We start from the raw sequence: 26,244 nt of genomic DNA on the forward strand, positions 1-26,244 counted from the left end.
TTATATGTGTGCAATGGCGTCGTTAGAGAGGGTGACTGGGGAATGTGTCCCAGTCATTCATTTTCCGTATCATATCTAACTGTAAGATTAAAACTGTAAGAATATAGTTATTGAAAGCAAATAGTTTTGAAATACTGTAAGGAAAACAAACATATATAAAATAAACAATATATATAAATATTTCTAGAAGTTCTCTTGAAATATCGTGAACAGACGTTCGACCAATCAGAAATAAAGATTTGTCTATATCTTCCAGTTTTGGCCAATCAGAAACAAGCACTTGTATACATATTTCAGGTGTGTCTACCACATATCTTAATAACTATCCTTTCACCTTTCTATAAATGATACTTAGATTTGCATTTGCGTCTTAGTTGTTCTTAGGTGCTGTGAGAAACATTTGTTATATATTACCTAGGTATTATCGTATAAATTGTTACAAGAATGAGTGGTCAGTGTATTAGAGATAAATAGGGCCCCTTGGCAAGAAAGCTCGCCCCCTTGAGTGATGCAGCAACTTATATCTACGTGTACCTCCTACATGCAGTTAGAATTCTAAAGCAGCATGTCGAATGTTGTGTCTCATGAAAATCATTTACGTTGATTTTGAAACAGCTGCTCACGAAGCCATCAAGAATGTGTTTCCAAATTGTGACATTCGTGGCTGCAGATTCCATTTGGGACAAACATGGTGGCGGAGGATTCAAGCCGACAATGATCTGCGACAAGCATATATGGATCCAAAATCTGAACTAGGTATTATTGATATTATTATGGTCTATTATTCTTTATTATTAATTTAATAATACCATGTGGACTTTGTTTTGTTATATATTAATACAGAATACAGTTGAAAATAGAATCTTATTCTGTTTGACTGAAGAATCTTAATTCAGTCACCATTCTTAAAAGCAAATAAACTGCTGTTCTAATAATGTACGAAATGAAGAAATTATAAAGCCAACAGTAAGATCCATCAATTTCACTACTTTCCCAATGCTTGCTTATTCTAACAAATTATTATTATTATTATTATTATTATTATTATTATTATTATTATTATTATTATTATTATTATTATTATTATTATTATTATTATTATTATTATTATTATTATTATTATTATTGCTTTTCTTACAGGTTCATGGATAAAGGCATTTTTTGGGTTGCCATATTTACATCCAACAGAAGTATCAGATGCCTTTACTCAACTAATATCAATGACGCCGGATGATACAGGGCATAAATTTTCCGATTACGTCCTAGAAAACTACATAGAAGACGGTTGCAAGTAAGTAGCTTCCTTTTGAATTTCATCTATAGTAGCACATGCTTCAATAACTCTTAATACTGCAAAAACTGTTGTCCTAGTTTGAACACAACATTAATGGTTGTGCTGATATGGTATTTTCTCTCAATGCAACTTAATTATAGTGAAATTTTCTTCTGTCTTCATGTAAGACGTAGATTAAAATGCAGGTTTTGATAGTTGTAAACAAATTACGGACCAAGACTATAAATATTTCTTGAATCTAGTGTTATAAATGTTTTAGTGTTTTATATAAATTGTCAATAATTGTGTGCATGAACTAAGGATCTTTTTATTTTATTAATTTTAGGTATCCACCTGTCATGTGGGCGTCTATACCATCCACGATGCGTCGGACGACAAATGGACCAGAAGCTTTTCACAGACATTATAATAGTCAATTTTACTTCCCTGCTCCTGATATTCATACGGTGATTTCTGCTTTGTTAGAGATCCAAACGGAAACTGCCATGAAAATAACGTCCATATTAAAAGGAATTTCAAAGGCCCAAAGACCAGCAGAAGTCAAAAGGAGCGAGTTTGTCATGAGGAAGTATGCTGAGTTCAGGAATTCGCAGAGAAACTATGAGAAGGCACGTATGACATTTTTAAAAGCTGTAGGATTTAAATTTCAAGCATTCAAACTGTAAAATGAAATTTTCTGTAAATAAGTATGTTGCTTTGTAAATATTAGAATGCAATAAAATATATCTCATAAAGGAATAGCTTTATACATTTCATTTCGATGCAAAATTTCACACAATTCCTTAAATCCTGTTGTTGGCAACGTCGCGGCGGAAATTTGCGCAATTTCAGCACTTTCTGCTCCTCGTTAATAAGACATAAATTACTTAGATTATCAACGATCTAATCTTTAGAAAAATTTGCGCAATGTCGTTGCACCGGAAGGATGGACATCATTCCGTTGCGGATGATTTACCACGAAAAAGTTCTGGAGGCCAACAGGAAATAAACCCGATTTCAGATTTGTTTTAAGGTGGAAAATTACGAGTTATGGAAAATGTATACTTGTATTACTAATTGCTTATTTGTGTTATTCAACTTTGTACCTAATTTTTAGTAAGTCTCTTCTTTGCTTTACGTAGACTACTTTGAATAAATATTCATAATAGTTGCAATTATGCATATTTGTAACTTAAATTTAACGTGGTGTTTTAGTGATTACACAAATTACAATTATGAGCATACTTTATGGAAATGCTCTCACATAGGGTACCCGAGCACCTTTATACCCTATGAACAACTGATTTTTCAAGTCTTTTGTGAGAAAAATACTGTGAACTGAGAAACCATAACCTTTTTCATACTGCACAGGGGTATTTTCCTGCGAATAGAAATTTCTTGTGGAGTGCGTTCAGAAATTAACACTTGCAAGAATACTCTCTTAGTACAAGTATATTTTAGGCACACACTAATTTCCCCCCACCTCGAACTGTTTCAATATCCTCACTGACAAACACTTTACCATTTTATATCGTAAAGATCAGATCCACCGTTATTATAACAGAGTGGTGCTTGAGCGATTGACTAGAAATTCCAACTCCGATTAGTGACAATTTTACAGTCTTGTTTTATTACAAGTGTAAACTCTTTAGTCAGTTCAGAAGAGGCCGTGGATCGTGTTCAGAGTTGATGACGATGGATTTTGGTGAGTCAGAGTAGGTCAAAGTGGATGAGAATGGTTCATGGTGGGTGGTGGGTCACGGTGGGTCAGAGTAGGTCACGGTGGGTGGTGGGTCAGAGTGGGTCAGAGTGGGTCATGGTGGGTCATGGTGGGTGGTGGGTCATTGTGGGTGGTGGGTCAAGTTTTCATTGACCCACGCCAACTCTGCTCCCGTATACAGGAAGTCAAGAGCAAATGCCTTTTGTTATCCTTATTTGAAAAAAAGAATAGTAAAAGTAGGATTTGGGTGGCCATTTTCACTCTATCCTCTGCCAACGTGGAAGAAACATCGGAAATGGAAATTTTATGTTCGTACAATATTAATGCGTGAACTCAAAATTTTTCTTTTCTTTTCTCCCGTTTTCTTCAATCCACCATTTTATTCTCGCTTATCATAACACGATCCTCTTTAGCCTGGAGCACATAGCCGAGCGAAGTAGCTCAAGTGATAGAGCGTTGGCTTCGCATTCGGAAGGTTGTGGGATCGCTTCCCGCTGCCGATCATCCTGAATCAGGTTTTCCAGGGTTTTCCTTAGTGCTGCGAGGCAAATACCGGGATGGTACCTACTAAACAGACTCTGGCCGATATCTTATCGAATCCTTTCCATTGTTATTTTTGTTGTTACATATGCAGTATGAAATGGCCTTTGAGCTATAGCTGATGATTGTTATCCTTAAATAAATAAATAAATAAATAAATAAATAAATAAACGTAATCGTGGGACGTAAAACAAAGATTTGTCTCATTTCTACAATATTTTATTACCGTTTAATAATAATAATAATAATAATAATAATAATAATAATGTCCAAAGATGAGACAGATATCATCATGCAGTTTTTAAGAAAATAAGAAAAAGAAATTAATTTCTGTTAACCTAAAAAATGATGCATTACTACGTCACGTATTAAGACGAAAAAGAAAATAAAGCCTTTGACTTTAACGTTCTTCCGATTAATGATCTTTCGGCTAAGGGAGACGGATGATTAAGGCAAGTGAATGATGTTGGAAGAATTGGTGGAATTAGAAAGTGGGAGGAAACGGGAGTACCACCAGAAAATCCACAGAGACGATGTTATCCACCACAAATATACTCGGTTGGGGATCGAACTAGGAATCTTATGCTTCAGAGCCACCATGCCCTCCACTTATTAAGATGACAATGACTATGAAGGCTCATCATACCCCAAACTTCTCACTATAACATTACTAATATTACAGTACAAGGGACACCGTATCTAATGGTTAGAGCGTTGAACTCACGTCCGCGTGGTCACGGGTTCGATTCCCGGCCGATGCTTCTCAAGTTTCGGCGTCCACCCAGCGTCGTGAGGCAAACTGGGGAGTCACGTGAATAAAAGACGTGACGGCCACTGATATGACTGTTAGAGACAGAGCGACGTAGCTTGCTGACAACGTGTTCGTCGCTAGGTTGAATGTCGTTCAGCCGCTCGCTAATAGATGGCGTTGGAGTAACTCAGGCCCTCAGAATGGGCTGTTACGCCAAATGGTTTGATAAGACGACAGTACACAATATAGTAAATAGGATAAAACCCGAAACTAGAATTAGTTTCGAAGCTTTTAAATTTTTGTCTTTCTTTAATATTGTCCAAATATGAGACAAACAATAACTTATAGATCACATCCAGATTAACAGAACAACATACGGGCCGCGGTGGCTCAGTGGTAGAGCGTTCACCTCTGGTGCATGGGGTCTCGGGTTCAAACCCTGCTCCCGCCAAGTGAACTTTGTGGTGGACAAACACCGTGTGCGTGGGTTTTCTCGGGGCTCTCCCGTTTCCTCCCACTTTCTTCATTCCACCATTTCATTCATTTCTCATAATCACCGTCTCCTTTAGCCTAACCGGCATAACCGTGGGACGTAAAACTCAAAGATTTCATTTCATTTCAGAACAACATACATGAGGGTAAAATCTCATAAGTACTTTCCGAGATAATGAAAAACCTATTTTTTGTTGTACGTTGTCAATAATAACTAATAGTTTTTTATTTATTTTTTTGTTATTCTGATGAAACAGATTGCTTATTTATTAGGATGGCCCAAGTGGGACTTACAATATTGTAATGTTAGTTCGTCCATACGTCCGTTCTTCTCATGATAACACTTGTGCGAATGCAAATTTTTCAATTCTGTTCTTTTGTAAAGATCGTAGAAGTTACACATGTTCTGTATTTCTGCAAAAGGCACATGTTAAGAATAACAGTTATTAGGATCACTTTAGTGGGTCTTATAAGATTGTAATGTCATTAGGATAATTGTAATGTCATTGTGATGCATACCCCCGTAGTTAAAAGAAGGAGAAAGGAAGTCCACAAGAGAGAAGGTAAGACGGTAGATCAATTTATAATCTCATAGTGAGGACTATTGGGATAGTACTGTGGAAGGAAAAGGAGGGATAAGAAGAGGAATTAGGTAATTTATAAGAATACCAAATTCTGGATAGGGCCTACTAGGTATATTTTCAGTTAATCTCCTCCTTCATTTTGGTTATGGATTTAATTGTGATTCTTTACATAGTAGATTTATTCATTAGACAAGTACGGGAGGCGTATTGTACCAATAGGAAGAATTGGTCGCAAGGTGTGGACTTTATTTAACCGTAAGCTACGCCACCGGTATATATATATACATATATATATATTTACAGTATTTATCATGTATTTGTATTTATATTCTGCACTTATCATGTTAGAATGTTAGTGTAGCAAGATAGTAAGCTAAAATATACCTATCATGTATATATCTTCCTTCAAAGTTGAGTGTCCGGAATCGCCAACCTACTGTCCGGATTCATCCTCCCAAATTTGCAAATCAAAGATTTTGTCAACTTTCAGAAAATTATTTTTTATTTCTGAACATGCCATTCCAGAAAAAACTATTTCAGTTGTACATGCATACCAACATATCATTAAATAATATGACGAAGTATTGGATATTTACGTTCAGCGGAGTAACAGTAAAAGAAAGAAACATCAGAACTGTCCGGATTCACCCAAACTTACCCTACATAGATAGATTCGGTCCAAGCTTTCGGTTCATTTACACATTCACCGCACACTAGCGACATCTCTTGATTTCAGGTAGGAGACAGTGCAACTAACGACAACTATTGGCCTCATTGTGAATTTTTTGGGAATTAGTTTGACTGACAGACTGAAGCGTCTTGCATTTCGTCGGTATTCATGCATAAGTCACTAACTCCAAAAACATACGAATGGAGTTAGGCACTTGTTCCAGTACGAGGACGATATAATACGTTCTGATACGTATTATAAGGCTAGATGTAGCAGATGACATTGAAATGTTAAAGATAACAACGCTTAGCATCACAATTTCACCTGCTACATGAAGCATAAAACATCCTGTATTTCATCTTGTGTATCGTTATCGTACTGGAAGAAGTATATAACTCCATTTGTATGTTTGTGGAGTTAGTGACTTCTTCCTGAACTCCGACGACTTATTATCAGGATTAAGAATATCGATATATTTCGCCTAGATGAGTATGTAACCCGCAACTCTTGAACATTTTGAAGTTTACTTATTGGCATTACTCACAGTCTGATTTTACATTATAAATAGGATTGTCGTATGTTCTTGCAGGCCATTGTTTCTAGACGTAAAGTTTTTGTTTTAGGAAAATCAGCAGAATAATGTCTTGCACAACAAACTTGGTTTGACCCTTTTGTCATGTTATTTCCCTGCTGATTAATAGTTGAATTGCATATTATTCTCCATACATACGGTATATTGTTCTTGTAATTATAAAGTAACATCAATAAATGATGAAATGCTAATACATTGAAGTTATAACAATATCTGTTGTAATTTATGTGGTAACAGAATACGAAAAGACGCTACTATTCTAGCATCAAGTTGGGATGGGTAAAATCATTATAAGCAAACAATGAAACCTGTAATACTCCAAAGTACAGTATGTTATGCATCAATATAGGAAATGTTATAGAACGGCTGTGTCCGTCTGTTGAAGGTAACTAACTAACTCTATGGCCTATGCAACCAAAACGTTGGGGCCGCGGTGGCTCAGTGATAGAGCGTTCACATCTGGTGTTTGGGGTCCCGGGTTCGATCCCAGCCCAAGCCAAGTGAACTTTGTGGTGGACAAACACAAAGTCGGGGTTCTCCCGTTTCCTACCACTTTCTTCATTCTACCATTTCATTCATTTCTCATAATCACCGTCTCCTTCAGCCTAACCGGCATAATCGTGGTACGTAAAACTCAAAGATTTCATTTCATTTTCTTTTGGTTGAAAAGCTGGTCTTTTAATATTAATTATTGCCCTTGTTTGTTTCAACTATTTTCCTTTTCTAATTTGCTAAAGGCCATTATTTTGTACTTTAAAGTTTACAAAATCTTAGAAAAGTCCAAATGACATTTCCTGAAAAATATTATCCTAATGAAAAAATAAGTATGTTTGAAGTCTAATTTACCTCAAGGTATTTATTTACAATTTTTCATGATTTTTTAAAAATTGAAATGGTAATTACTTTTATCCACTGACAAACACAATGTTTTATCACCACAGGTGATTTCATTTCATTTTCATTTTTGCAACCAGAACATTCAATGCCGCGTTCACAAAAGCTCTCCATTGATTTCTATCCTTAGCCAACTGGATCCAGTTTCTACTTTATGCTCGTATTTCTGCGAGATTAATCTAAATATTATCCCCCCCCACCCCCACCAACGCCTAGGTCTTTGTAATGGTAGTTTTCCATTTGGATTTTAAGTTAAAACTTTGAAAGCGTTCCTACTTTCTTCCATATTCGCTACATGACCTGCCCTGCCCACCTGAGCCTCCTACATTTGATGACGCAAATCATGTTTGGTAAACGGTACAAATTATGCAGTTCCTCGTTATGAAGTTTCCGCCATTTCCCATTTTCGTTTCTGTTGGATTTGAATATTTATCTCAGGATCTTGTTCTGAAATACTTTCAGTGTACGATCTTCCCTTTAGAGTTAGCGACCGTGTTTCGCAACCATACAGAACAACAGGCATGATTATGGTTTTTATATATATATATATATATATTAAGCTTCAAATTCCTTGACAGAATTCGCGACGACAACAGATTTTAAACTGAATAATAACGAATTCCCTCCTTTTAGTCGACATGTATTTTCTTTGTGGATATGGTTTTGATTTGTGAATATTGATCCTAGATATTTGAAAGTATCCACTTCCTGTAAATTATTATTTGATACACTGAGAAAAATCCGTTCTCCGGACAGCGGTATATTGTACAAATATACGGAATCCTCTTGCTTACTACAGAAATCAGTGCGGAGCATACGTTATCCGTATGCTACATAGGCACTGCCCGTAGATGTTACATCATGCCGTTGCAGGATGTTGGATATCTAACAGTCTTCCTTATATTACACACACACACACACACACACACACATATATATATATATATATATATGTATAACCTTCATCATCTATATGTCATAGGTTTATACTGTACGTCTATTTGTGAGGTCCTGACCACCTCTATTGTTTCATACGGAAAGTACGTTTAGACGAAACAAAGTATTATAAAACATGCGTTTTCAGTTATACGTTTCCTGTACCTTAAGACCAAAAACTACAGGATTTACAAATGTAACATACGATTTTACGTACATTTTTTTCCTCAGTGTACTTTGACGCATCCAAAATTTTATAATATTACGACCACAATGAACTTCGAAGTATTTAGCTTTCTTTGCGTTTACTTCTAAACTCATATCCCTGAAAGCGTTTAATAAATTCTCTTGAGGCATAAGAGTTAAAATGATGAGATAATGATAAATGGTTTTTCGGAATCCATTCAGTATTCCAAAAATAGATTCTATCTCTATTTACCGTCTATTCATATTGGAACTAGATAAATTTATCACTTTCTGTTCCAGCATTGATCACCCACGATAAAGTGAAAATCGTAATAGATAAGGAGATGTTTCTCGGTATCGGTTCAACGTCTTAATAATAAATATACTTCCCACCCTCATTTCTCTTCCAGATCCGAAAATGTAGAAATCTACCCTTTTCGGTTCCAATATTGAACGCCACAAAGTAAGAACTGTAAAGATAGTGAGAAACAGTTTTCTTATATGGATTGAGTTCCTGCGAGTAATCCTAATTTTAAAACCCTGAAATTATTGTAAATATTAAATTTTTGTAAAATTTATGCAAGCAACTCAAGGATATGTTGGGTACAAAACACCAACTGTCTGAATTGAATGAATTAAATGTGTCATACCTAGCTCAAGTGGTAGAGTGTTGGCTTCGCATTCGGGAGGTCGCGGGTTCGAATCCCGCTGCCGACCAACCTGACGGGGGTTTTCCAGGGGTTTCCTCAGTTCAACCAGGCAAATGCCGAGATGGTACCTACTAAACAGGCCCTGGCCGACACATTACCAAATCCTTTCCATTGTTGTTGTTGTTGTTGTTAGATATCCAGTATAAAATGGCCTCTGAGTTGTATCTGGTGGTTGTTAAATAAATAAATAAATAAATAAAGTATTAAGGAAACAAATTATTCCAATAACTAAAGGGAAGAGTGAATTAGTAAATCAAATTAAAGAGTGGTGGTTACAATCTCTTATTGTCATGAATGACATAATTGTATTAATGAACCAAATATATAAAAGCGATGTTCTAAATGTTTATGAAGTTGAAAAGCAATGTTGTGGAGGATCAGGGGAGAGCAGAGTTATCTTCAACATTGGGAGGCGGGCAAATTTGAGGCTTATTCTAGAAAAGAGGGGAGATGAGAGACATATTACGGTAGATGAATATGATTTCTAAGGTTAACCTGTTGTATATTATACAGCAAGTGACATCAATTTCATCTCACTTTACTTTGTGGCAGTCGGACAATAATAATCGTATTTTCCCCCCAAAAAAATACATTTCAAATCGGATTATGGGGGGGACAGTCCCCCCAGTTCGAAGATTGGAGGGGACATGTCCCCCTCATCCCTCGGGATTTGCGCCACTGGGTAGTAGGATAGTACGATAGATATCCTTTATGTAACAATATAACCGTTCAACTGTAAACATTTAATGGTATTGAGTTCAGCTCCTGACACAGTATGTAAGCTTTACTGCATTAACAGATAGAGGCCGCGGTGGCTCAGTGTTAGAGCGTTCACCTCTGGTGCTTGGGGACCCGGGTTCGATTCCAGCCCCCGCCAAATGAACTTTGTGGTGGGCAAACACCGTGTGCGTGGATTTCTTCGGGGTTCTCACGTTTCCTTCCACTTTCTGCATTTCATTCAGTACTCATCATCACCGTCTCGTTTAGCCTAACCGGCATAACCATGGGACGTAAAACTCAAAGATTTCATTTAATTTTTGCATAACAGATAATTTATAAACTCACTCAATACTAGGTCAATTATAACAGAAATAAACTGAATATTTAAGTATTCCATTTTTTTTCTGTCGTTTTAGAGATTTCCTAAAATCATGTGATATCCAAATACCTTGCAAATACCTTTGCAAATATTGCAAATAGATAAACTTTCTATTGTCATACTTTACCTATTGCAGATGCTGCTTAGCTTCGATCAGACAGTGGTCTTTCTTTCTATGTTTGAAATGTTTTGTATTCGTGGTAAATTCTCAGAGACTTCTCCATGGGACTCATGCTTAAAGATTAGGTGTAGGTTGATCTTTTGGTTGAAACTGGGGGCGCGGTGCCTCAGTGGTAGAGCGTTCACCTCCGGTGCTTGGGGTTCCTGGTTCGATCCCAACTCGTGCCGTGTGGACTTTGTGGTGGACAAACACCGTGCTCGTGGGTTTTCTCGGGGTTCTCGCGTTTCCTCCCACTTTCTTCATTCCACCATTTCATTCATTTCTCATAATCACCGTCTCCTTTAGCCATACCGGCATAACGTGGGACGGTAAACTCAAAGATTTCATTTCATTTTCTTTTGATTGAAAAGCTGGTCTTTTTATATCAATTATTGTCCCTGTTTGTCCTTTCCTAATTTGCTAAAGGCCATTATATTGTACTTTAAAGTTTGACATTTTCTGAAAAATATTATCCTAATGAAAAAATAAGTATCTTTGACGTCTAATTTACCACAAGGTATTTCTTCACAATTTTTCATGATTTTTTAAATTGAAATGGTAATTACTTTTATCCACTGACAAACACAATCTTTTATCACCACAGGTGCTTTATTGTCTGTTCGTTGGCGCCTTTGTTTTACCTCGAACAATTTTAGAAAGATTACTTGTTCTGTTCGTGTGATTTTTAAAATAATATTATGCATGTATCTCTATATTAAAATGCTAGGTTTATATGTTTGTATTCAAAGAAAAGTTTATGTGTTTATCTCCAATCCTTTCAACAATGAAACCTCGAAAACTAGAAGTGCTAGAAATCAGAGATGGAGTGGGTCAGTGGGTCGGTGGGTCAAGTGAGTCAAGTTTTCCGAGTGGATCAGTGTGCCGTGAGTCAACAGCATGTAACCCACTGTGACCCACCACCCACCATGACCCACTGCGACCCACCACCCACCGTGACCCACTGCGACCCACCGACTCAGTATGATCAACCGACCCTCTCTGCTCACTGCATTGTAGAGAGTATCTTCTGAAGACTGGTAAAGGACCCCGCACTTTTCTTATGGAAAGTGGCTTTCGGCTAATGTTGTTGAAACTTCACTGGTTGATAGTTCTCAACATGTGGATGAAAAGTCTCAATTGGCACAAAGACCTAAATCCACTCCTTCCCCCCAAAAAACCGCCTCCAAGTAGCTGGGGGGGATTGAACTGATTTCAGCATGTAAAACAATTTGTTGTTTTAATCAACTCAACAAGGACCCCAAACAACCACATGTTAGACTATCAAACTACCCCACTTGACACCCCCCTTTGCCCCCCACATTCCCCCCCCCTTCGCGAATTACCTTACGGATGTTCCATATTACCGTAGTTTATAGTTGCGCGTATGTGTTGAAATACCTACAGTTTTGGTCTCACCGACGATATAATGGGTTTCACGTATTCGCTGATTACGAATCTGAGGTGAGAGTTCTAGAATTCAAGATGGATGATCAATATGGCTTATCAAAAACACGAAACTCCGGAATGTAGCCACAAATAGCTGTTTACTAGGGTATTTTGTGTCGTTGGTTACGAATCTGAGGTCAAAATTCTTGAATTCAAGATTGCAGATCCAATACGGTGGATAAAAACGTCGAAGCCACACATCGTAGTAGACTAGAGTGTTTTTAAATCGCTGTCTAAGTACGCAACATTCCTTGATACTTCAGCCACCATGTAGAATTATTCTGCACCCTTGCCCTTTACCAAAACCCACCACAGATATCTTAATGCTGAACGGTGTTAAAAGAATTCATCAATTATCTGTTCATTATTTTCATCATTTCGGTTTGCAGCATCTAATGTGGTACTTAGCAATGAGTCATCGGGATATCTAATATTCTGTAAATGACGTGCATGGCCTAAATACCACAAGACATTTGCAACGTGCGCACATGTACCTAAAGTACGAGCATCGCTTTGACATGTACAGTAGTAACCTTGAATAACATTTTGATCATAATCCTGGTCATCTTCATCATTGGCTATATGTGCTATGAAAACTTAGCTTAGTTGCATTGCGGAACCTTGAGTAGAGACGTATGCGCAGGAATCCTGGTTCAGTTACGTTTTCGTCAAGGTGGAATTGCTCGTCCTTATCTCCTATTAGTTTATCTTGTTCGTAAGAGGATGAGAGATCTACTTGATATCTGCCTACAGTCAAATCTCGTAAGTAGTTTAAGTTATGTACAGAGAGATCAATTAGGCCTTGACCATTTAGCGGTACCCATTGACCGTACCTTCTAATAAGATTATCTACCTCCGCTCTTGCTTTAACAACGTTCGGCATGATTGACCTATTTCTCATTTCTCTAGCTATGGTTGCATCTTGCATGAAAATAACGGGATGGTATCTGTTCAAAATAGCTCCAGCTATGCGATAGAAACTATTCAGTTTTTTTTGCATGTTGCAGATTCAACGTCTGTGCTAGAAACTTAAAAACAGATCTTAGATGCCCATTTCTTGCCTCGAGTATTCATCGACTTTTAGTAACTAGCCGAGAAGTATTCGCTTCTTCTGTTGATAGTTGTCTTTCACGTGGTAGTAGGAGTGCGGGCATTATATGATCAATTCCTAAATATTCCAGTAAAGGAATTGCATCGCGGTATCCTCTGTCTACTAACACAATGACCAGGATTATGATCAAAATGTTACTCAAGGTTACTACTGTAAATGTCAAAGCGGTGCTCGTACATTAGGTACGTGTGCGCACGTTGCAAGTGTCTTGTGGTATTTAGGCCATGCACGACATTTTCAGAATATTAGATATCCCGATGACTCATTGCTAAGTACCACATTAGATGCTGCAAACCGAAATGATGAAAATAATGAACAGATAATTGATGAATTCTTTTAACACCGTTCAACATTAAGATATCTGTGGTGGGTTTTGGTAAAGGGCAAGGGTGCAGAATAATTCCAGATGGTGGCTGAGGTATCAAGGAATGTTGCGTACTTAGACAGCGATTTAAAAACACTCTAGTCTACGATTTGTGGCTTCGACGTTTTTATCCACCATATTGGATCTGCAATCTTGAATTCAAGAATTTTGACCTCAGATTCGTAACCAACGACACAAAATACCCTAGTAAACAGCTATTTGTGGCTACATTCCGGAGTTTCGTGTTTTTGATCCGCCATATTGATCATCCATCTTGAATTCTAAAACTCTCACCTCAGATTCGTAATCAGCGATACGTGAAACCCATTATATCGTCGGTGAGACCAAAACTGTAGGTATTTCAACACATACGCGCAACTATAAACTACAGTAATATGGAACATCCGTAAGGTAATTCGCGGGGGGGGGGGAATGTGGGGGGCAAAGGGCGGTGTCAAGTGGGGTAGTTTGATAGTCTAACATGTGGTTGTTTGGAGTCCTTGTTGAGTTGATTAAAACAACAAATTGTTTTACATGCTGAAATCAGTTCAATCCCCCCCAGCTACTTGGAGGCGGTTTTTTGGGGGGAAGGAGTGGATTTAGGTCTTTGTGCCCATTGAGACTTTTCATCCACATGTTAAGAACTATCAACCAGTGAAGTTTCAACAACATTAGCCGAAAGCCACTTTCCATAAGAAAAGTGCGGGGTCCTTTGTCTCCGTTTTACTTTCAAGACCTTCATTTCCCTTTCTTTTCCACTTGTTTCTGTCTACTTACCTGAGGTGAGTAAATCTAACCAAGTGAAAAAAGAACTTCGGGCACTTTTGGATATTGATATTTTTAATAGTAATAATAGCAATAGGACTTACACTACAACTTGGCTTTCGAGACCTGTGGATTTTTATAGCTAACTACTGGAAAAAATACATTTTTGAATCACTGCAATATGTATCTTCTGAAGACTGGTAAATTTGTCTCCGTTTTACTTTCAAGACCTTCATTTCCCTTTCTTTTCCACTTGTTTCTGTCTACTTACCTGAGGTGAGTAAATCTAACCAAGTGAAAAAAGAACTTCGGGCACTTTTGGATATTGATATTTTTAATAGTAATAATAGCAATAGGACTTACACTACAACTTGGCTTTCGAGACCTGTGGATTTTTATAGCTAACTACTGGAAAAAATACATTTTTGAATCACTGCAATATGTAAATTATTTATAAAAAATTGAATGTAACTATGTGTGCCTGATTATCACGGTCAAATTGCAAAGTCAAATGAAATTACTTTTGGTATATAGTTAGGCCTTAATCCAAATTGGGATGTTATATTGCTTTTATTATAATGCATAATATCCTAAGGAGGTAGTGAGGATCCGAATTTTTTGAAAAAAAATCAGGATCTCGAAAGCCGTTAAACTTACGGAGCTGAAATTCAGTGTATTAACTCTATATTGAAAATAAACAGAATGTGTCCTAGCATTTTTTAAAATTCTCCTTTATGTGGGGAAGGGGGCACTTTCTATATATGGAGAATTGGTAGTGAGTTGGTTTGTAAAAATGGTCGAAAACGATCGATGTTATTTAAGGAAAAAAATCAGAAACAAAAAAATACAGTGCTTGGCTTCATATATCCATTGCTTTCTGCTATAATAATTGCTGAAGCGTATGGAGCGCTTACAGCACAGGACAATCAACTCACAAAGTTGTGAGAAAAATAGGCATAAAATTTGTACTGTAAGCTTAATTGCACGGAAATTTGAAGTTTGGATTGTACGCATAATTGTATGGAAAATTTTACTCTTTTTTTCCCTTTTCGTTGGTCCACTTACCTTGGTTTTCGACTTTGAAATTTCATCCTTTTTTCCACTGAAAAGTATCGATAATTCATCAAGGAAATAATTATACTATGATAATTTAATTGAAATTCATCGTAATTTCGCACATGACAAACAGCAGTGTGGTAATTGAAGTTGAAGAAGGAGGGAAATTCCCATTCACCTCTGAACACTTTCCAGGAACCTCGTTTACTTTCGCTTTCTAGACGCCGGAGGGAACTTAGTAATGGTATCAAACCTTCATGTGTAATTACAAAACTTAACTTTATTTAAAAAAATAAGAAATCATCAGTTTATCAGGCTTTAATTGATAATTTATTCACAAGATTCCCTATCAAACGCGTGGTAGATGAAGTTTCTGTTCTACATGAGTCGACATTGCCAACTGACATGGTCGATATGGAAAAGATGTTGTATGGTGATAGAGAAATGATACTTCTTGCTGAGTATTTTTGAAACCTGACCAAGAAAAATCGTTATGAGACTTAAGTCTAACAAGTAGATTGTCGATGAGAAGTTGCAGAAATCGGGTAGAAGTATTATCAATTTCCACGACAGAGTGCGAACGGGGATTTCCCCTTATGAATTTACAGATGACTGATATTAGAAATAGATTAAGTGCTCAAACATTGTCTAACTTGTTGCTCATCAATGTTAATGGCCCACCGCTAGACATGCTCAAAGTAGACGAGCTAGTTATTTCTTGGCTGAAGGATGGACATAATTCCACTGCGGATAATTTACCGCCAAAAAGTTACCAACAGGAAATAAATCCGATTTCAGATTTGTTTTAAGGTGGAAAATTACGAGTTACGGAAAATGTATACTTGTATTACTAATGGCTTATTTGTGTTATTCAACTTTGTACCTAATTTTTAGTAACTCTCTTCTTTGCTTTAGGTAAACTACTTTTGAATAAATATTCATAATAATTGCAATTATGCATATTTGTAACTTAAATTTAACGTGGTGTTTTAGTGATTACACAAATTACAATTATGAGCATACTTTATGGAGATGCTCTCACACAGGGTACCCGAGCACCTTTATACCCTATGAACAACTGATTTTTCAAGTTTTTTGTTAGAAAAATACTGTGAAATGAGAAACCATAATCTTTTCCATATTGTACAGGGGTATTTTCCTGCGAATAGAAGTTTCTTGTGGAATGCGTTCAGAAATTAACACTTGCAAGAATACTCTCTTAGTACAAGTATATTTTAGGCACACACTAATCCCCCCCCCCCCTACCTCGAACTGTTTCAATTTTCTCACTGACAAACATTTTACCATTTTATATCGTAAAGGTCAGATCCACCGTTATTGTAACAGAGTGGTGCTTGATCGATTGACTAGAAATTCAAACTCCGATTAGTGACTATTTCCCAGTCTTGTTTTATTACAAGTGTAAACTCTTTAGTCAGTTCAGAAGAGGCCGTGGATCGTGTTCAGAGTTGATGACGGCGGATTTTGGTGAGTCAGAGTAGGTCAAAGTGGATGAGAGTGGTTCATGGTGGGTGGTGGGTCACGGTGGGTGGTGGGTCAGAGTGGGTCACGGTGGGTGGTGGGTCAGTGGGTCGTGGGTCAAGTTTTCATTGACCCACGCCAACTCTGCTAGAAACGTGCCGTTTTCACTGATCGATTCCAAATTTTGTGTAGATTGTCCAGTTCTAAGTGAATATTTAAAAAAAACGGCCATTATTTCCTTATTACATTTTTTAAGGGTACTTTCGAAGTGTTGATTTTTTAAAAAATGCAACATTATATCCTAGGAGTTATACATTCCAACACCACACAGTTGTATACGTGGGTTGTGTATCTCTCAGGCGTTTGTTTCGTGGGCAAATGAAAAACGAAGGATAGCCATTTCTCCAGTCTAAGATCAACCTTTATTGTTTGTAGTGTTTTGCCCAATGAACAGCATATATAATTGACATTATAAATAATTGTGTCTTTAATGTATTTGCTTATTACATACTACCCTTTCTGATAGTTTCAGAATCCTTTTTTCGTATCTCAAGCATAACCTTTATATACATTACGAGAACAAGTAATAAAATTAAAGGCTCTTTATCACTCAATTTTCTGTTTCTCATTCTTTTCAATTGATGTTTGTCTGTATCTCTCGCGATATTCTGTGAGAAATCAACCTAAGATTTAGATAGACTGAGAATTTACAATCAAGGGTTGTATTCTTACGAGAGAAGGGCGCGATGTCACTCAGAGATAATTGCACTAAATATATCAACTGCCCTGCCCTAGCCGTTACCAATTGGGTATGCATCACTAGTTAGCTTACTGAAATTATATTTAAAAAATAAAGAAAATATATACAGAAATTAATCATGGGTGTCCACAGAAGTTTTCCAGGGAAGGGGTCGAAATGAAGTCGCTGTAGTTCTTCACACTAAAAAATGCTGCCAGTACGCAAGTATTAAATATTTAAACCCACCAATATTAACTGCTTTCATTTGTATGTATGTTTTGTATCTACGACCAGGGATAAATTCAGAGGGTAGCCCGGGAGGACATCGCGCCCTTTCCTCGTTAGTTGAGACTCCAGTATTTAGTATTCTTCACAGAATAACAAGAGGTTCTATATCCAATTATTCTCTCTACCAGTATGTTCAATCTGTTACCACTTCTAGCTTCAATAGTGATCTCTGTAGAGATGAAAAGGTAAGAGGAAGCGAGAAATAGGTTTCTGATATACATTCAACATCAAAATTGTGTCATTTCCATCTTTATCCCTCTATTCAAGCAGAAAGTGGTTAAAATATGCTATTTTTTGGTTCCAACAAGGATCGTTATAAGGAAATCCAGTCTAATATATCGAACAATAATTCCTTGGTATGGAAAATTAAAAACGTTAAGTTTTACGTCCCACAGTTATGCCGGCTAGTCTAAAAGAGACTGTGATGGTGAGAAATGAATGAAATGGAGGAATGAAAACAATGGAGGAAACGGGAGAACCCCGAGAAAGCCCATGCACACAGCGTTTGTCCAGCAGAAAGCTCATATGGCGCGAGCTGGGATCGAACTAACAACCTCATGCACCAGAGGCGAACGCTTTACCACTGAAGCACCGCGGCCCACTTTCTTGATATGGATTCAATAACGAAAGAATAGATTTTATCTTCAACTCTAGTCCTGTATTGAGCTCCTTCGTGGCTATAGAGTTAGCCTCCGTGCCCTTGACATAGGACCCCTGCGTTCGATTCTAGGTTGAGGCTTATAATATTGGATCTCAAGTGAAGCTGCAGGTAGACATCTTATATAGAATTAGGGATGCGCTCGAGTCGAGACATGTCTCGAATCTCGACTCGACTCGACTCGAATTCGAGTCGAGATTCGAGTCGAGACACTCTTTGCAAAATTCGAGACGAGTCGAGACAAACGTATTTCTCGACTCGAATTTTCGAGTCGAGACTCGAGTCGAGTCGAGACAGCTGGTAAAAATCTCGACTCGACTCGAATGTCTCGAAAATCTTTCTATAATTTTTAATATTATTTTAAAGAAAGTACTCGCTCAGAAACACTCGGCACGAGAATTTCGGAAACTGCAGGACTTGTCAGGTGTTCGAGGAGTGCTGTGGTGATTGTCTTCAACAAGTGGCGAAAAAAAATCAAATCTTTGAGTTTTACGTCCCACGGTTATGCCGGTTAGGCTAAAGGAGGCGGTGATGATGAGAGATGAGTGAAATGGTGGAATGAAGAAAGTGGGAGGAAACGGGAGAACCCCGAGAAAACCCACGAGCACGGTGTTTGTCCACCACAAAGTTCACTTGGCGGGGGCTGGGATCGAACCCGGGACCCCAAGCACCAGAGGTGAACGCTCTACCACTGAGCCACCGCGCCCCCCAACAAATGGCGAAACCAAGAGGAAAAGACGTCCAAATGTCGAGGGGTTGGGCGCCCCCTACTTCATTAAAGATGTGGAGAATAAGAACGAGGACAGAAAAAGAGAAAGAGAACGAAAACAGAAAAAGAACGAAAATTTAGATGACTCACTGACCGTTGGGAATTATCCCTTAGTTGAAGCGATGGTTGGAGTAATAAAACCAGTTAGTATTTCCGCTGTTGTATTGTTGATTTCACATAAATGTTCAAAAATAAGCAAAACGTGACTCTGCACAAGATGTTTACTTACCCATAGTTTTATTATTGTCAACTGAACCCTGAGTGTCTGGGATGTTTCTGTCCCTTCTCACTTTACAACTTGAGAGTGGAGGGGGTATTATCATCAGGGTACCACTAGTAGTACACCGCTAAAAGAAATGCTTTAGTGCTGCGTCGGAAGCGGCATGTTTTGTATATATTTCTTAAAATGTTATCCATTCATAAAGTATAAATTCCCCCTCCCACCCCTCATTCTGTTTCCAATACAGAGAACCGACTCTTTAAATGAAGAACGAACCCTGAACCTTCCCGAAAAAGCTAAAATGATTGATGTGTACAAATAACAAATCTGTGGATAAATCAGAAAATGCAGATACATGAGAAGATGCTTGATGCAGTGCAGTCCGACACATATAAAGAGATTTGAAGTGTTCATATTTGTGTATGTGTACGTGTGTATGTGCTTGTTTCTGAGTATTTATATGCGCGTCTGTCTTGTAATTGTTATATTAATATCCACTGGATTAAGTGAAAGTATAAAATGGATTTGATGACTGCCAAATTGACGTCACATTGGTAAGTCATTATTTTTTAATATTTAGTAATATTAAATTAGATTATAGTTTAGCGTCGTTTTTAGGAGCAAAGCTCTACAAGGCGTGAACGTACAGTTTAATGTTGGATTTGAAACACATGAGCTCCTACCATGAATCAAACCTCGTTCGAGAAAGGCGCATCGCTAACAACATAGCAACGGAGAGCTAAACATTTAGTAATATGTATATTAAGTTGTAAAATTATATTCGTTTAATTTTCACTAATATAATCTTCACAATGTAAAGCATTCGCTAGACACGTTATCTTGTTTAAAAACAAAAAGCCTATCTCTTATGTTTCCGTCTCGGGGTTGGACTGCGGGATGATAGAAATCCGAAAGAGATGTTTTTATTATATTTTGTACAGTAGATCTGCTCCTTCATAATCTCCGTGTTTGATAAGAATGAACCTCCCTGGCTCACGAAAATGTATACGTAATATAACAAACCATGCACATTAAATGCCAGACTAATATAGAAACATTGAAGATGCCCCCCGGGAGTCAGCGGAGGTGGGGATACCGAAACATGTGAAAGTAATACAAAATGACCGATATTAGTGTCAAATCCATAGGTTTCGCGGTCGCTGAGAACAATGGTGACACTTCCATTAGCGATGATTTGCAAATTCAGCTACCATTGTATGCGGACCGAGAATCAGCGGGGGGGGGGGTATATACCGAGAGATGTAAAAGTAATCCAAAATGACCGCGTCTCGACGCACGTAGGCCTATGGTGTGTGTCCCATTAACTGCACGACACCGTGTTGATCGAAGAGCGTAGGCAGAGGAACATCGTGGGTTGGTACGCAATGAATGGGGCAATGTTTTGTTCTCTGACGAGTCTCGATTCCGTGTGGAGCCTGATAATCGACGTGTTTTCATCTGGAGAGATTGTGGAACACGACACAATCCCATGCTTGTGCGAGAAAGATCCCAGTATCATGGTGGTGGACTGATGGTGTGGGCAGGAATCAGCATTGGTGAGCGTACTGAGCTCCACATCATCCGAAATGGCTCTTTGACGGCTCTCAGATATAGGGATGAGATCATGAAAACTCTTGTTCTTCCTTACGCTGGTGCCATTGGTGATTCGTTCCTTTTCATGGATGACAATACTCGTCCTCACAGAGCTTGGTTAGTGGATAAGATGCTGGAAGCTGAGGGTGTCGCTCGGATGAAGTGGCCAGCATGCTCTCCGGATCTCACCCCAATTCAGCATGTCTGGAACATGCTTGGCAGACGAATTGCCGCAAGGCCAGTATCCGCAACAACCATTCCAGAACTGGAAGTCGCTCTTCTAGATGAGTGGCACAACATTCCCCAAGAACTCATCGATAATCTGATTGAATCCATGCCACGCAGGTGCGAGGCTCTGTTGGCTATTTGAAGTGATCATATGACATATTAAGGAACAATCAGTGTTGTTGCCTTGCCTGTTTGTGAGCAGTTCGAGAGGTACACACATAACCGTCTTGTGTCATGAGCCATGTGATCAAGGTTTTCCGTGCCCCAACACTAGTATGTGCCCCATTTTTCTAGTGTATCTTAAAGCATTCCTTCTTGTATTATATATATGAGTCAAACACAAGCTTATTCATACACTATCTTAAGGTCTTGTGTGATGTTTCAGCTGAACCCCTATTTTTTTTAGCATAGTGGCGGATCCAGGATATGGTCAAGGGAGGGGCTAAACCATAGTTTGCAGTTTTATCCAGTGTAAAGCAGGATTGAAGCCCATTTTATGCAATGTATACTTGAGTGTGAAGAGAGGGGGGGCGATAGCGATATATATACATGATCGAAAATGGCCTCGAATCCATACTCGCTGAGATGAACAGAAGATGCCGTTTAAATCCACAAATTCAGCCCCATTAGTACTCTAAGGGGGACGGTGACATGTAAAGATGATTGAAAATTATCGGTATTAATGTCAAATTCATAGTTTTGGGGCTCCACAACTTCATTGATGACAGTTTTGGTGCCCTTTGCGTCCAAAATGAAACGTATTCTCCCCGTGCGAAGAACGGATATTCTGCTAGTCTGTAATAATAACTAACGGAAGTTTCACTTAATATATTTCTCGCTGCTCAAATTTACTCACTTGTGCGGTATATGTGTAAAGTAGAATTAAAACCTGTTGCTTTAAGTATTTTTTCGTTAGCGAAATACATTGTATATATAGTAGGACGTCGATAATCCTAACGTCAAAAATCCGAACGCGGTCCCTAGAAGCTTTTTACATTTTGTCTTAACGCTAGCGAGAAACAAACAATAGCGTGTCCATCGACGTTATGTGAAGTCAGTGTTATTACAAAAGTTCATTTATATGTAATTGTTCGTCATGTATTTTTATTTTTATTTTTAACTTAGGCCTATAAGTTTTAAGTGTGACTTACAAGAACAGTGTTATTTAGAGTACAAGCAGGTTCTTCAGAAACATTAAATGTAAGTAGCCTTACGTGCGGTATTGTAATTACTGTATGTACTGAATAACCACTGTATCGATAGAAGAACATACCGTACAGTATATGTAAGCCTAAATGGCATTTTCTTGGTCATTTTCGAAAATCCGAACAATTTGAAAATCAGAACTACCTGTGGTCCCAATTAGTTCGAATTTTCGACTTCCCACTGTATATGTTGCAGACATGTTACAGCAAGTAAGATTACTAGCATCAGGCCAACAAATAGTTTTTAAACTATATTTTCCTGTTTTTGCCAATATTTCCGAACAAATTATTTTTACTAATGGTTTCAAAATTTCCGGAATTTTACATAGAACAATGAAGATATCTCTAGGAAATATGTTTGATTTAACATCTTATATATAAAAGAGAACGCACAAATCCTTTGTTCCCTCATCACGCTAATACGGCTGAACCAATTTCTTTCATTTTTGGGGGGTTATTAGGATTTGGACCCTAGATGGTTTTTATCATATCACTTTAATTTTTAATTACCAGTGTCTTGAGATAATTGACCATTCAAGTGTCCATAACGTACAAATCCTTTGTTAGTTCATCATAGGTAAAAATAAACGTATTTATATGCAACCCGCATGACCGTGTCACTCGGCGGGTTAACATAAATGACAGGCGATATAATGTTAACATTTACTGCAATCTACTATGGTTTTTATCATATCACTTGAAAGCGAAAAAGTAAAAATTATCTAAGTAACAACGTTTATTGCGTTCCGGGGTGACCGCAGCGAAGCGGGGCGGGTTAACATAAATGACAGGCGATATAATGTTAACATTTACTGCAATCTTCTATGGTTTTTATCATATCACTTGAAAGCGAAAAAGTAAAAATTATCTAAGTAACAAAGTTTATTGCGTTCCGGGGTGACCGCAGCGAAGCGGGGTGAACGCTGCTAGTATTAACTAAAATGATTCTGTGATTAACAAAAATGATGATTCTGATAATACCCAAATTTTCCGTTTTTTCCCCAGCTCGGGAAAACCGTAAAAAACTGTTTTTTTAACCCAAAATTTCTGTTTTTTTCACAGACCTTCACAACACTAGTCTGAATACACAGTGCACCGAACACTCCTAACGATGGCGAATGTTAACACCACGACATCGGCAACTACAACTGAAATGAACACGTTACCATCGCCACTAGAGCTTGGCACAATGGCAGAGCGTTGCATTATCTGATGAATCCCGATATCATCTTCATTATGACGATGTGAGGGTGCGAATCCGTCGTGTTCCAAGGAAACAGCTCCTTGACATCTGTACTGGGGGGCGGAGACAAACTGGCTGCGGCTTAATTATTATCTGGGGAACATTCAGGTGAGCATCCATGTGTCTATTGGAGCTCGAGGAAGGCACCATAACGGCCGAGGCGTCGCACGCTGCTTGCAGACTACGTACATCCCTTCATGACGGCCATGTTTCTCATCGGTAGTGGCATTTTTCGACAAGATAATGCACCATGTCACAAGGCCAGGAGTGTGATGGAGTCGTTCGAGGAACACAGGAGCGAGTTCCAAGTGATGTGCTGGCCCCCAAACTCTCCGGATCTGAACCTATAACGCGCCCGTAAAGAATCCGGTCAGCCCAAAAAAAAATGTAAACCAGCCTTCATCAATCGGGCGCTTTGGGTGCGGGACATCTGAAGCTTCTTGTATGCGAGATCTCAGCTCAATCCCCCCAACAACCCTTACCTTTTATTGGTTCAATCAGTGTTTTTCTCTCCTCCGACCTTCAGTAGAAAATAGCGTACAAAATTCGGCTGCAATAATATAACACAAACATACACACACAAAATCTGGAAATAATCACACAAAAATCCTTGTTTTATTGATTTTATTCAATTCCAAAAAGTGGATAACAATAAGTATACTATTAGAACGAAAAATAAATAAGTGAAATGTCGTATTTGAATGCGACGTGAACCAACAATAATTCCAACGAATAATTGAATATGAAATGACGTATTTGAATGCGACGTTAACCTACAATAACTCCAATAAGAAATTTAATATCTTTTATTTTATACTACGTATATATACCAATTCTTAACAATTATCAAAGCTATCTAGTGACAATCTGATGCAAGCAACTGTCAATCGTTACTGATTCACAAATTATGGGGGGGGGGCAAACCTCCCTCTAACCTTATGTTTTAGGCAATTATATTTCTTTAATTTCTTTATATTTTGAAAAATTGTAAATCAAATTAGAATGAAATAATTAAGAAGCAAAATATATAAGTGGTCACGCCACACACTTGTATCAAATGGCACTGGGATTGATCCCGTCAATTTATTAATTTTAATTTTTGTTATCAGTTACTCTCTTTCCAATACAAAACGTAGTATTTCCAGGCAACAACAGAATGCTTCTCCTTCTTCGACTGCTGAAAATGTCATTAACAAGGATCGAGCTGAGATTTTTGTCAAAAAAAAAGGCAATTGAATTTGATAACGGTCCAGACAACTTTCGCATTTATCGAACAACGGAAAAATCCTGATCAAAGGAAGAATACTACGAGACAACCAACAAGAACTAAGGAAAACATATCCCTAACATTTAACAAGGGTCACAAGGAAGTACAAAAATTGAAATAGTTCTTACCTCTCAATAGTGGTCTAATACCTTTCTTTACCAACTGTATATCGCCGTCCTTCTCCTCTGGATGGAAATCGACCTTCAATTTGGCGTACTCGACCCACTCAATACAACACAAATAACGAAAGGAAAGACGTAAGAAACTATCCTCTCAGAAAGAATCTAATAACATATCCAAGTAGACGAAACAAAGTGGAGTATTTGATTTTTCATCAAATATTACTGCAAAACAACGATCTGGTAATTTATGTAGTTAAACAACAAATCATTCACTTTCAATTCTTTCTTTTTCAATACCAAGATCGGATATTTGCACTGGGAATTAAAAACCAATCCCTTGATTTTCACGACTCCACTTTCCTGCCCCACTTTTCAACATTTACGAGAGTGTTTCGGTTCACTCTTTTGTTACTTCCAGATATAATCGTTATTAATAATTGTTAAACTTTGTCTCCTTTAAACGAACCATTCAAAAATCACACGAAGTTACTAATACCGATCGAACAAACTCGTGGTCGTGTAGCAATTCCACGTTTCCTCTTGTTCACACTAGCCTCAATCAGACATCTTCACACCTTTCAATTCCGAGCGTAACTCACCGGCCGGGAGTCCGCTACGCCCGGAGGAAGGAAGAAATCAGTGTTGCCGTCTGGAAATACTATTACAATTTACCACCTTTTCTTTTCTCTTCTTTTTAATCGCCAAGATCTTTACTTTTTTCAAAAAAAATTAAAAGAATGTTACAACAATTTTTCTCTCTTTCTTTCGATGTTTTACAATATAAGTTATACTTTTTAATTGCTTCTGCTTTGTAATAAAAGACGTCCTGACGATTTTCCTCCAATTCAGATTCAGTGGCGGCTTTTGTTACAATTTCCCCGCCTTGAGGGAAAAAAGACATCTGGCAGCAACGTGAACTCAGGATACAAAGACTTTGCTAGGAATATAAAAATTCTCATTATTATATTGCAAAAATTAGAAATTTCTGTTAAAAGCTAGACAAACATTAACATTTGTTTTACTATTTAAAACTTTCCAATACTTTATTTCTACTAATAAATTTGCATTTATTTATAGTTAA

General features: G+C 37.7%; 1 protein-coding gene across 1 annotated transcript; it reads left to right on the forward strand.

Annotated features, from left to right (window-relative positions):
- The first annotated feature begins 960 nt into the window (after positions 1–960).
- Positions 961–26,244, forward strand: LOC145670105 (uncharacterized). The gene is made up of 3 exons (XM_081738474.1): positions 961–1,291; positions 1,620–1,847; positions 26,241–26,244. The coding sequence occupies exons 1-3, from the start codon at positions 1,221–1,223 to the stop codon at positions 26,242–26,244; spliced, it is 303 nt and encodes a 100-aa protein (XP_081594600.1). The 5' UTR covers positions 961–1,220.

Source organism: Thermobia domestica, chromosome 14, assembly GCF_964235325.1.
Source record: "Thermobia domestica chromosome 14, izTheDome1.hap1.1, whole genome shotgun sequence".
Taxonomy (NCBI): domain Eukaryota; kingdom Metazoa; phylum Arthropoda; class Insecta; order Zygentoma; family Lepismatidae; genus Thermobia; species Thermobia domestica.

Bases quoted from the DNA above. Each gene is read 5' to 3' on its own strand.
- LOC145670105 (XM_081738474.1), top strand. From the start codon at position 1,221: ATGACGCCGGATGATACAGGGCATAAATTTTCCGATTACGTCCTAGAA. The intron at 1,292-1,619 runs GTAAGTAGCTTC...TATTAATTTTAG, and splicing joins TACATAGAAGACGGTTGCAA to GTATCCACCTGTCATGTGGG.